Genomic DNA, 12,841 nt, shown 5'->3' on the forward strand with positions numbered 1-12,841 from the left:
ACATCCTGAGCTACAGTTCTTCCTTTTTGTCACCTTTCCAAATAGCTTGGACAAATTTCTGTTACACTCTCTTACTTCAGAGAACTCCATCTCCAGCATATTTTCCGGTCATCCTAACGTGGCCTGTCAACAGATTACACCTTAGGCTGTACTCTCTTGGTTGTGAGCTCAAATCTACTTTCTTTGGACTACTGACTGTGAAGTCTACATTTGTTGCAAGATTCTTGACTGAGTAAGAACCTTGTCCTCTGAGATATAAATGCTTGTTCCTTTTACTAAACCCCAAGCATGGTTTTGGCTAAATTTGGCTAAGTATTCATTTCCAAAGTAAAAGCTGCAGTGCTTCTTTTAGTATGGAGCCACTTTGATGAGTGGCTACCTATATAGTCCAAACAGTTATATAAAAAACTCATTTTCTTCCTTAGCAAATTAATTCTTTTATATCACCAGATGAATAGAATAATGGGTGCTACTGACACTAATCCATTTTTACACTGTGAATTTGGAGATTCTGGATTCAACTGTTGCAAATAAAGGATGACCAAGTATTCACCATGATGCAGAGAAGCACATAAAATACCATTTAAAAAAAATCGGATGATTTTGTTAGTTGAAGTATTAAAGTCTACAGCATTTTATTCATGGTCATATTTCCTATTTCCTCCTATGGGCCCCACCTCACTTTGAATTGGCTGCACACAAAAGACGGAGTTATGCACTGAATGTAGCACTGGTTTATGCCTCACTTGCTGAAGAAACTACCACAGTATGTGCAAATGAATGAGAGATTAATTTGCAAAGAAAATAAGTTTCACTGTGTTTAAAGCACTTCATCACCCATTCCAAAATAGCACTGCTCATCTGACATCTAAAGGCCATTTGCATGATTCTACACAGTCACTGAGGGAGAAGTCAACTATCAGCTCCACTTTCAGTGATGAACAGCATCTGGGCATTTTTGGAGAAGTTATGCAGGCATCACCAATTAGAAAACCTTAGTCTGAAAAATGAAGGATGTTGGCTTATCATCCATTCAGAAACAGAATTATATTCAGGGTCACCTTCTGTTTTTAACTTTTGGTAAGACAGTCTCATGAGAGGCCAGAATTTATTATTGGAGAATTTGAAGTGGGACATTACCAACCCAGTGTGTGTGGGTTGACAGGAAAGCAATGCAAGAAGTACCACACTCCCATCAACTATCATCTGGCAGCAGAAACTAAAGTTTCAACAACCAAACAGCAATATCACTGAATTAATTCATAAAGTTATGGCGATCCACCAGGAAATCATCCCAGTTAAGGATATTTTTCTTTAGTCTTCAGATTTTCTCTTCCACATCTGACTCAGTTGGTCACCAGCAAATAAGGACTTTTTAGTAACAGCAGAATCCTTCAGCCTAGTAGAAAGTTAACCTTACCAGTGTGTAAACACAAAGCTCCTAACACAGAATTTTACTAGTCGCATTGGGTTTGCATGGCAAGGGGTGCCTTCTGTGAGAAGCTGCCAGAAGCTTCCCCTAAGTCCAACAGAGAAGACTTCAGCTGGCTCCAAGACAGATTCGCTGCTGGCCAAGGCCGAGCCCACCAGTGACTGTGGTAGTGCTGTTGTGATAACACATTTAAAAAGGGAAAAGAAGTTATTGTGGCCAGAAAAAAGCGAGAATACGCAAGAGAAACAGCTCTGTAGATATCAAGGTCAGTGGAGAAAGAGTGAAGAAGGTGCTCCAGGTGCCAGAGCAGAGATTTCCCAGCAGCCTGTTGTGAAGACCATGATGAGGCAGGCTGTCCCCTGCAGCCCATCAGGGAGCAGAGGTCCATGTGCAGCCTAGGGGGGACCTCACACCACAGGAGGTGGATACCCAAAGGAGGTTGTGAACCTCTGGGAAGCCCACACTGGAGCAGGATTTTTGGCAGGACCTGTGGCCCTCCAGGGGACCCACACTGGAGCAGCCTGTTCCTAAAGGATAGCATCTTGTGGGACTGACCCTGAGCTGGAACAGTTTGTGACAGCCCATGAGAAGGAACCACACTGGAGCAGTTCATGCAGGACTGTCTCCTATGGAAGGGACATGACATTGGAGCACAGTAAAGAGTTCTTCCTTGGAGGAGAAGGAGTTCTTGGAGGAAGCTGTGGTAAAACTACTCTGTGATGAACTGACTACAACGCCCATTCTTCATCCTCCTGTACCACCCAGGGGGGAGGAGGTAAGGAATCAGGAATAAAGTTAAGTCCAGAAAGAAAAAGATGGGTTGGGGGAAGGTATTTTTAAGATTTGCTTGTATTTCTCATTACCCTACTCTGATCTGATGCGTAATAAATTAACTAATTTCCTCAAGTTGAGTCTGTTCTGCCTGTGGTGGAAACTGTTGAGTGATCTCTCCCTGTCCTTATCCAAACTCTTGAGCTTTCTCTTGTATTTTCTCTCCCCTGTGCAGCTGAGGAGAGGAGTGATGAAGCAGCTTTGGTGGGCACCTGGTAAGCTCTTCATCACCCCCTTCTCTGTAGTGACAGACAGATGGCTTTTGAACTGACTTATTCATCTCAGATCCAGTCAGCAACACTGTGAAGACTTACAGCTCATTATCCAGCTTTCTACAACACCCATCCCTACATCAAACACATTTTCTTCACAGTGCCAGCCATTTCTACAGTAGGAAAAAGACAAAGCTGACGTATTGAGCTATGAAGAGCACCAATACTGTATTTGCTATTGAGGGCAGTAGTGACACCTCATGAAGAATACAGTGAGTAAGCTGCAAACAAAGGTTAGCATCTGCATAACTTGTGCAGCACAGATATGAGTAGCAGCAGTGATAAAGGTAAGTAGGAAGCAGGATATGCTGAAATCAGGAAGACACACTTGAAGCCCTGCAGGGCTTGTCACATGGATGCTCACACTTCCCTCATGCTGCTTGTGCTCAAGATCCACCTGGCATCTTCCTGCTTTCCTGTGCAGCCACATCCCCAAACCAGGAAAATTATACCCTGAATAAAACCACAAAATATCTCAGAACTTTCTTGTGAGCTGCTGCTTATTAAGATTCAAAGAGAAGGCAACATACCCCAAAGCTTTGGAAAAGCCCTCAGAGCTTCACTCAGCTGTCAAATAATTCTTTAGTCGGAAATACAATAATCCAAATAAAAAGATATTTGATGGATATCTAGAGACTGCTCTGGATTATGCCCCTTCCTTCCCACAACAAGACTCTAGGCAGATTTCAGAGGATATTGGTTTCACTCAGACTCATATCATGCTTGTGCTCTTACAAACCCTTGCCACCTTCACCCCTCCATGCAAAGTCTGTTGTGCCTTGTCACCTGATTCGGGACTCAGACAAGTGAAAAATACACAGATATTGTGACTTGGATCATGTTTTTCAAAATGTAAGCAACTCTCCATAAGGCTCCTCTGGGATGAAACAGAACAGACGTCAACCTACACAGCAAACACAGCCTCATGGTGTGGAGAGTGGAGACTCCTGCACCAGAACAGATGCTTTGTCCAACATACTCATTTTTAACTCAAAGTGTTAAAATGCTGATGGCAAAGCACCACATTCATTTACTCTTCCTCCAAAGTGCTGAAACTGTGACATGCAAGTTGAAGTGCTTGAAATGCAAGAATTTGACTTCAATTCCAACACAGTAAACAGGGAAAAAAAAGTTGCGCTGAAAAGCTTTCTTTGAACCTTTGACAGCTACTGTAGTTACACTGCAGAGAGCCTGCCAGTAAAACACTTTTAGAATAAGTGTTCTCTGTTCAACTTTGCCCAAAGGTGAAAGTTTCTTTATAAACCACAGTTCAAATTTATTCACTATCACAGAGTACACCAAGAACCTGATTCAGCAAGAAACACACAGAATTTGGGTAAGGAAAAAAGACATCAAGTTGAATCAAACCCTGAAGTTTTAGTCTCCTATGTTACCTTCATATATCAAAGTCTTTCAGCAATTAGACTTGCAAGTTTTGCCAAACTTCCAGCATATTTTTCCCAACAATCCAGTTACATTGCACTAGGAAGTAATTTTTTTTTTTAAATGAGGGTTGATAAATGCCTCAGTCAATTATTTTTAAGTAAGGTTTTTTTAAACAGTACTGCAGAAACCCCACTGTTAACTGAGGCACAGGCACATCAAAATCAGAACTGCTGTCAGTGCCTCTGCACACCCTAAAAGCATTATACTACATGCAGAAGGCAGATTATTAGAGAAAGAAGCTGAAAACACACAGTATTAAATGATGGCATACAGAAAAATGGGGTCCCCATATTTGTTTTATAGGCAGTGGATGTTTTGTCACTGTAAAAAATAAAGGCAATTCCCCCTCCAACAGGTTGGAACTTCTTGCAGTCTTGAGGGGGAGCAAAGGATTTGAAAACTGGTGCTTGTCTTTTGTTATATTCTTGCTGTCTTGAGATACTTTACACTCCAACATGATGCTACATGGCATTTTTGAGGGAGCCATAAAAAAATGTGTACAGGTTTCACTGCAAGACAAACTACAAAACTGGAAAATAAATACTTTGACTCATCCAAATGATGAGTAGGCAGTGTCAGAAAATACTTGTTCCAAGATTGTCACTGAAAAATTCACACAGAAAAATGATGTTGAAATGAGTTTTTATACGTATTGAGACATTTGAAAGCTTACTGCTGCAGAATCTGTTAGCAAAGAGCACTAGATATTTTGATATTATTAATACTAGCTGTGCTACAGGGAAAACACAAATTCTGAACACTTGTAGCACTTCAGAAATAAAACCTAACGAAGTTGCAGTATAATTGAATAGCTCTGCTCAACTGAGATCACACAAACTATGACTATCGTAGGTAACAGATCCAAATACATCAAAAGGAAACAAGACTTTACTTGGAACACTCCAACGTGTGTCCAGTGTGTTGCTAGTCATATTTAAGGGTACAAATTTCCAACCTGTATGTTCTAGGCAAGCCTTATATTCTTCAGTAGCCATATGCTCAGCTGAATCAAAACAAGAGATGGAGAGATCATTCAGATTACATCTGTAATGAGCAAGTACTTTTTTTCATAAAAGCAGACTGGTTCTTGATAGTCTGTTCACTGCCAAATCCTAAAAATTTCAAGTGTTCTAATATTAAAAATACAGACAGCAAGACTAATTATTAGACTTACAAGATATCTAAAAAAGATGAAACCTGAGCAGTAACTTCTTCAGCAAATGAACAACATGAAAACCCATTAACTTTTTCTGTTAAACTTTGAGGGGAATTACTTTATCCAGAAGTGTATTTTTAAAGCAGGCAGGTACATGTAATAACAGTGGATTTCAGAGTCTTGCTGACTGCGACAATGCATTATTACCCGGGATGCAACAGCTGACTTGGCTCTTTTGGGCTTTGGTGGGGTCTTCATGCCAACATGTGCTTGGGCCAATTCCAAGGCTACCCTTCACCTGTGAAGTTCACAACACAGGGAAGCCATTCCAGGCACCAAGTGTAACTCTCACCTCAGAATAGCCAGTTTTAAACAGTTGATTAGTTTCATCTTTTCAGATTGTCCAACCCTTATTTTAAAGGTGACAGCAAACAGGAAATCAAATTGTGAGGATCCTAGGAGAAACGGGACCTGGGAACACACAGTGTCCAGAGGACAAAGGCTGTATGAAAACCAGGAGCTGAGGAATCAGCAGGACATGGCTACACATGGTCAGAGCCACTGCTAGAGCACTCTGGACTTACAGCCTGAACTGCCTTGGTGTGTATTACCAAGCTCAGCTAAATCCAGACATCTTTGCACTAAAGCTTTTCTGTCAGCAGTCAAAACCTGGCATAAGATTACCTGCTGGACTACGGCAGCTGTGAGGGGCACAGCCACCAACAGCTACAGCTCAGCAGCCCTTGGGATCTGCCTCTTAGCTCATCCACCTCAGATGCAAATCTCTGACTGCTGAGTTGAGAGCAGTGGAAGCTACTTCTCTACCACCGCTCCACTGAATGAAACATTTGCATTTCTGATACCACATACAGGCTACCACAAGGCCTATTTTTATAAATTCGGATCTAGTCGTGATGTTCACAGCGACACAGACATACATAGGCTGTACTCCCCTGAGAGCACGCACTGCTGGTGAAGTGCAGTTCTAAATGACTACCTGGGACAAGGACATTAAACAACTCAGCCATTCACAAAACATTCACATTCGAAAACTTCTTATACACTTAGGTAAAGGCAGAAAATTTAAAGAGATTTTTTTTTTAACTACTATTTTTCGTAGCACATGAAGGCCTATGGTGCTCTGGTGATCAAGAGAGAAGTTTTAAACCAGAACAAGTTTTCCTTTTCTTGAGGAAAACCTCACCTATGCCTCAGAACCATTCTGCTTCAGCTCATCACCCTATGGATAGGATAACATCTAATAAACTACAGAACATTCAAACCAACCAGCCCAGATGTCTTTGCACACCCTCATAAGGAGGGACTGACAACTGTTTTGGGGAAAGCATGGCTTCACCTTACACACCTCAGTAAAAATGAACAATTTTTTTTGTGTATGTCTGTGTAGGTTTTTTTGTTTTCTTGTTTTTGTTGTTGGGTTTTTGTTTTTTTTTTTTTTATTTGGCTGCACTAGAATCTCAGCTTTCCTTGGGTTTGGATGGCTGCTTTTCCTGTATTCTTGAGCACATGGACCACTGCTCTCATCTCAACCTGTTAGCATACATGTGCACTCAGATGCCAGACAGAATAATGCATTAACTAACTCTAAAGCCATCCATGAATGAACTTGCCTTGCTGCTGCTTGAGGTGCACTCACACTCAAATCTGCAACCAAATGAACAACTGGTAGGTACTGTCTCTCAACTCTACTGCACTAAACCAGAGTGAAGCACACTACAGCACTGCAGGAAATTCTGATGTCACATTCATTGAGCAGCTGGCTGTCTTAGTTCCAAATAAGTTAGCCAGCATTACTCTTTGACTCTCCAGATTATCTCTCATGAACTTCAAAACACATAACAACACATTAAAATGAAAACAACTTTTTGCCAACTCAGATTTCTTCTCTTTGCTCCTGACAACACCCTCCCAATTCTGCTTTGGATCATCTGCCTGGAAAATTTCTGTGCTTCATTTAGTTTAATTATTCTGACCTAACTTCTTCAGCATTTACAGCAGTCCACAAAAAGGCAGCCCTTGAGTCCCCACTAGCTTGCTCAGTTTTAATCACCTCCATCAAGGCATCTCTAGAAAGACCCCCACCTCTGCTCTCGTATGGTCTCTGAGCCATGGTAGCAGCTGGTCCCCATCATTAAAGCCATGCATGACTGTATTCTGCATTGAATTTAATCTGACAACTGTCTGTCCTCTCTTTACGCCGAGTTTCTCTCTTCTCTTGAAGTACACTAGTATTTCTGCAGAGTGACTAGCTTCCTTATTGGCAGACAAGCACTGTCTAAAATCAGGTATATATCAGCCTGAACTTTATACTGTGAGTTGTGAAATGGCTTATAAACATGTGCACTGAGCTGATATAATCTCATTAAAGAGAGACGATTACTCAGTCTCTGGCTTTGCAAGAGCACACATTTGAAGGTAGACTCAGACTAAAAGAACATGAACTGATCCAGAGAATGATGTCTTTGATCTCAAAACCAGCTACTGTAGCAACAGATACAGCTTGATGGCTGAGACTCTGAAATATTATATGCACTGCTAGTAATTTGTTCTGTCATTTAGAAATGCTCACTAGAAACTTGAAAGACAGTACCTACTTAGCAAGGACTCCTGTTTACTAGATGAGATCTTGCTGACATATAGAAAATTGTTCAGTCTGTGTTAATTTTGCCACTGCTGCCAGGTTTTTGTACCACTAGGAAATCAAGTCTGAGCCAGGGTACACCTGTGGTCTTGTGTCACAGAAAAGTCAATCTCACTTGAATGCTTGAATATAGTCTCATATTAAATGCTTGCACCCTTGCTGCACTGTAAGGAGAAACAGCTAAGAGATTTTAGGTCAATAATGTATAATAATCTCACCTTTCTTCCCTCAAACACATTCCAGCAACTATATTTTGTATTTAGGTCAGGATCTGTGACTCCTGCTGTCAGCTCCTCATCCACAGGTTCTGCACTTTGGTAACAAGGAAAACAAAGCTCACAGTAGCAAACTGAAAGCTACAAGGAAGTCAGTTGTCACTGGTGCTCAGCTGCATTTTCACTGATAATGGCTCATTTAGCAGTAGGAATGTCTGGGTCTTATTACCAACTAAGTTTTCCCTACCTCTTTATTATAGGCTTTATCCAGATAAACTGAAGTAAACCAAGTGAAGACCAAGCCTGTACCTCTCTAAAAAGTTGGTAATCGTTGAAGATGTGTTTCAGACTTTAAGAATTCTAGTATTTCCAAAATTAAATCATATAAAAGCTGATTAATATCACCACTCTTTGCCACCAGCAGCCACTTCCAGTCAGAGACTGCTGTGCTGGAAGCATTGCAATGAGCAGTGCAAGGTCCAACAATGGCTGACCACCAGCAACATCCCTCAGGGATCAATACCAATTGTTACTAACACAACTCTTTACTACTGACAGCGATAAAAAGAACCACAAGTGTGGTATCCTCTGCAAAGGTGGGGAAGCGTGGCCATTGCAGGGCTGCAGCAAGACAAAGTGGTGGAGAATGGGCTGGCAGGGACCTGTCTCATGAAGTCAACAACAGCAGCCACAAGCCCATGGGATGAAACAGCCCCATGCAACAGGAAAGGCTGGGGCTGAATGAAAAACAACTTTCCAGAAATGGCATTTGGGCCCTGGTAGGGAGAACGCTGGTGGTGAGGCAGCTGCCAGCCCTTGCAGCTCAGGCAGCCAACTGCACCCACTGGGCAAGGGGTGTGATCGTGCCCCTCCACCAGGCACCCACGTGAAGGCCCCTGTCCCCACTAGGAGGGCCAGCAAAGCCCATTTGAGGTGGTGAGGGCCCTGGAGCACATAACATGCAGAGGTTTCCACTGCCAATGAATCACAGACTATCTCAGGTTGGAATGAACCCGTAAATTCTCATGATACATAACAATTTAATGAAGAATACTCTGAAAAACTAAAGCAAAGGAATGCTCTGCAGTGAAGTTGGAGGCTTTTGTCCTGTTGTTGCTATTAGGAGGAGAGCTTAAATATTTTGGAATATAGTGGTTCTACCAATTAACTGATAAATCCCTTATGAATCCTCCAAGTGCTGCTGAGTTGCTGCTTGAACTCAGACAGATTTGGTGCTGTGACCACTTCCCTGGGGAGCCTGTTCCAGTGACCAACCAACTTGTCTGTGAAGAACCTTTTCCCAATGTCCAGTCTGAACTTGCCCTGGAACAGCTTCATTCCATTTCCTCATGTCCTCTCACCAGTCACCAGGGAGAGGAGATCAGCACCTTCCCCTCCACTGCTCTGCTTGAGGAAGTTGTAGGCTTGGATGATGTCTCCTCAGAACTAGGCTAAAGGAGCTCAGTGACCTCAGCTGCTTCTTGTAAGTCTTACCCTTGAGAGCTTCCATCCTCCTGGTTGCTCTCCTCTGGGAGGACACACAGTCTAAGAGTTTAACGTCCTTATCCTGAGGCTCCCAAAACTGCATGCAACACTCAAGGTGTGACTGCACCTGTCCAGTGGAGAGTGGGACAGGTAGAGACTGTCACTTTTGCTGTTAACTACAGGACCATTGCTACATTTTGGCACTTAAAACAACGTTGGAGTTCACTAAAAAACTTGTCCAATGATTCCCCAAAACACAAGAAAGTGGAAAAAAATAAATTCAGAAGTGCCATGCAGAGTTTGCAATAGCAATAACCACAAATTTAAACATCATTTTCATGAGAGTCAGGGACATGACAGTAACAGATGCCAAAATACATCTAATTACAAAAAACTCACTGGACAATTCACAGCACAACATTACAAGTACTGAAGAATCTGGCTTCTCATAGTCCAAGTAATAACATACTTATAATTGGAATTTCCTTGCTGGAAATGGCTGAATTAATTTTGACCATGCAAGTAAGAGAAGTTATTCCATGGATTGTGTTTTCTCACCTCACCTACAGGCCTTGAGAACTTGACAGAGGGAACACGCAAATGCCCCTGCTTACAAAGCATTTGTAATAGAAAAGACAAATGCACAGCAATGGTATAGTGGAAGCTTCTACCTTGTACCATCAGTTAGCTGACATCATGAAATGCCATTTCTTAAAATAAGTAATGAATTTAGCTAGTAAGATTTTCAAGCCATTCTAATTGGATTTTTTCCAAATCACAGCTGTTTAATAATAATCAAAATCAACACCTGGCCCAAATTTTATAATATACACTCAGTATACACAAAATGCTTCCAGACCATTATCGTATACTTGCACCACTTTCCCACTATGATAAGTCAGGAAAAGAGATGAGATAGCACTGGAAGTGGTGTCATTAATTGATTTATTATTAATGAGGGTGTTAAGAGTGCCTGGATCCACCCAGACAGCCGAAGTGCAGGAGAACCATAAAGTCAGCAGGAGTTTCCGGCAGAGAAAAGTCTGCTCCACCTGTCTGAGGACCTCAATGCATTTTGACAGGAAAACCCGACCAAAAATCCTCACAAATAGAAGCTGATAATGGACATTCATGTCTCAATTTTTTGTACAGGGGGAAGGCCACATTGCTTGCTACAGCGATCAACTCTTCCACTCCAGAGGGAAACGGACAGATCTGACACAAAAGCAAATTTCTAGTACTGCTCCCTTTACAACAAAGAGGAAAGCAAGCAACTAAGAAAAAGCCTAAATATGAGCTACAGTTCGACTCTTTCAAGCCGCTTAGTGAACGTGAGGCACAGCCCACTATCAAAATAAGACATTTTGACTAAACCCACATGGCGTGCGTGCTCTCCTGCCCGAGCACACGCGCCACCGTTTCACTTTCCTACTTCCAGGAGGAAGGAAAAGCGGTCGGGTCGGGTGCGGCTGGATGTGAAAAATCGCAAACTCACTGACATGTCCTCCCCTCGGCGAGGAGCCTGGGGGTGCCGGGGCCGGCCCCGCTCGGGTCCCGGTTGCGGTAACGCTGCTTCCGCCACCAAAGCGGGACCCGGCCTCGTGCCGGAGGCTCCCCGGGAGCGGCCCCTAGGCAGGAACCGTCGCCGCTCCAGATTTCCAGCCGAAACCCATCCTCGCCTCACCCCGACTCACCAACCGCCCCTCCCCGTTGCCTCGCCTCGGGGCTTCGGCGAACTTAAGCCACGTTTCACAAGCGACGCCACTTCGTTGCGGGAGACACCCGTGCCGGGGCCGCGGGAGCGACCGGCACCGCCGCCCTGCTGCTGCAGCGGCTGCGGGAACAGGCAGGGCTTCGCACCGGGCCGAGCAGCCCCGTGCCCCGCAGCTCGGGGCACACCAGGGCTATGGGTGAGCGACAGCGCGGACAAGGGCTCTCCGTGCCTCCGCAGGCGGGTGGGCAGCGCCCCGCGTCTCTCGGGCCGCTCACCTGCTGCTGGATCTTCCCGTCCTCGGTGACCACCCAGTGGGTGGTAGCAGCGGCGGGCCGCGTCCCCGAGGCCAGAAGCGAGCACAGGCCCAGGGCCCAGCCGGAGAAGACCCATACCCGCCCCAGCCCGCCCCGCCCGAACACTCCAGCCACCGCCATCTTCTCCAATCCCGGCCTGCTCGCAGCCCCCGGAAGCGGAACGGCCGCCGCCGCCATTTTGGGAGCGGGCGGTGCCGCGCGCTCGGACCGGTGCGGCCGCGCCGGGGGGCGGGGCGGGGCGGGGCGGGGGCGGGGGCGGGCCCGGGTCGGTGCCCGAGGCGGCGCCGTGAGCTCCCGGCCGGAGCGCTTTCAGTGCCGGGGCAGCCCCGGGCTGAGGGGCGGCACAGCAGCGGGCGCGCAGCCCTGGAGCACTGTTAGAGCACCGCGCACCGACTGCCACGCGCGGGGAGCCGGGTCCGCCCAACGGCGCCTTCCCGCAACCCTGGCAGCCGCCGGTAACGGCCGAGCTGCTGTCTCGAGCACAAGGCCGGCGTTAAATGCCAACAAGCGCCGTGTAGCGACACGCTGAGCGCTTCAATTTAAAAGAGGTAATTTTTGTCCGGGGCACTGGAACATTTGCCACCACAGCTCGAGGGAACGACTTTGTGCCCAGCGCAAAGCAAGCCGTACCTGCAGTCATGCACACACAGTTAATGCCAGCCTTCCCAGGAGCTGGATGAAGAGAGCTCTGAAGGCCACATCCCTTCTAATGCTTTTCAGTTACACAGGAAAACCCGAACTTTTCCTGTTCTAGTTGACAGTAAATACCAACCCAGCAGCGGGAGCCTGTTTCCCCAGTACCGAGAGAAATCTAAAAGCTGCCACGTTCAAATGTTGTTCTGTTCAATCTTTTTGCAGTCCAGCTTCTTGGGAACACCAAACTTCCTGGTGCCTATTAAACAGCAACATTCATTTGCAACTCAAACTCATTAAATGGAAATAAAAACAAGTTTAAAAATGATGTGTCAGTGGTTCAATGGATTTGGTTTCTATCAGCCTAGAGAAAATACCTCACAAGTATGATAATTCCTTACTGCTGCCAGAGTTTTCAAATCGGGCGTATTAGATTCCACAAAAAACCCTACGCTGCTCTTCCAAGTGGCTCTTGCTCTATTGTAAGTGCCAGGAAAATCCACAAATGCCAGAGGTTTATGTCTACAAAGGAGACAGAGGAGTCCTGCAGCTTTATCCAGTAAAAGGAGTGAGGCACACAGTTGTGGGGTTTCTCTCTTGGGGTTTTGGAGGGCGCAGCCTCCTTTTATCCTAAACTGGCTGCATGTTGCCCTCTTCCTTTCCCCACTGGCTGAGGTACCA

General features: G+C 45.0%; 1 protein-coding gene across 4 annotated transcripts in view; it reads right to left on the reverse strand.

The window, feature by feature from the left end:
- TTC17 (tetratricopeptide repeat domain 17) overlaps positions 1-11,946 on the reverse strand; it is a 55,648-nt gene extending 43,702 nt beyond the window's left edge. For all 4 annotated transcript variants that reach the window (XM_053945465.1, XM_053945464.1, XM_053945463.1 and 1 more), the window contains exon 1: positions 11,489-11,946. In XM_053945465.1, the coding sequence (XP_053801440.1) occupies positions 11,489-11,704 (216 nt within the window). In that variant the 5' untranslated portion in view covers positions 11,705-11,946. The remainder of the gene's footprint in view (positions 1-11,488) is intronic.
- Between the last annotated feature and the right edge of the window lie 895 nt (positions 11,947-12,841).

Source organism: Vidua chalybeata, chromosome 6, assembly GCF_026979565.1.
Source record: "Vidua chalybeata isolate OUT-0048 chromosome 6, bVidCha1 merged haplotype, whole genome shotgun sequence".
NCBI classification, from domain to species: Eukaryota; Metazoa; Chordata; class Aves; order Passeriformes; family Viduidae; genus Vidua; species Vidua chalybeata.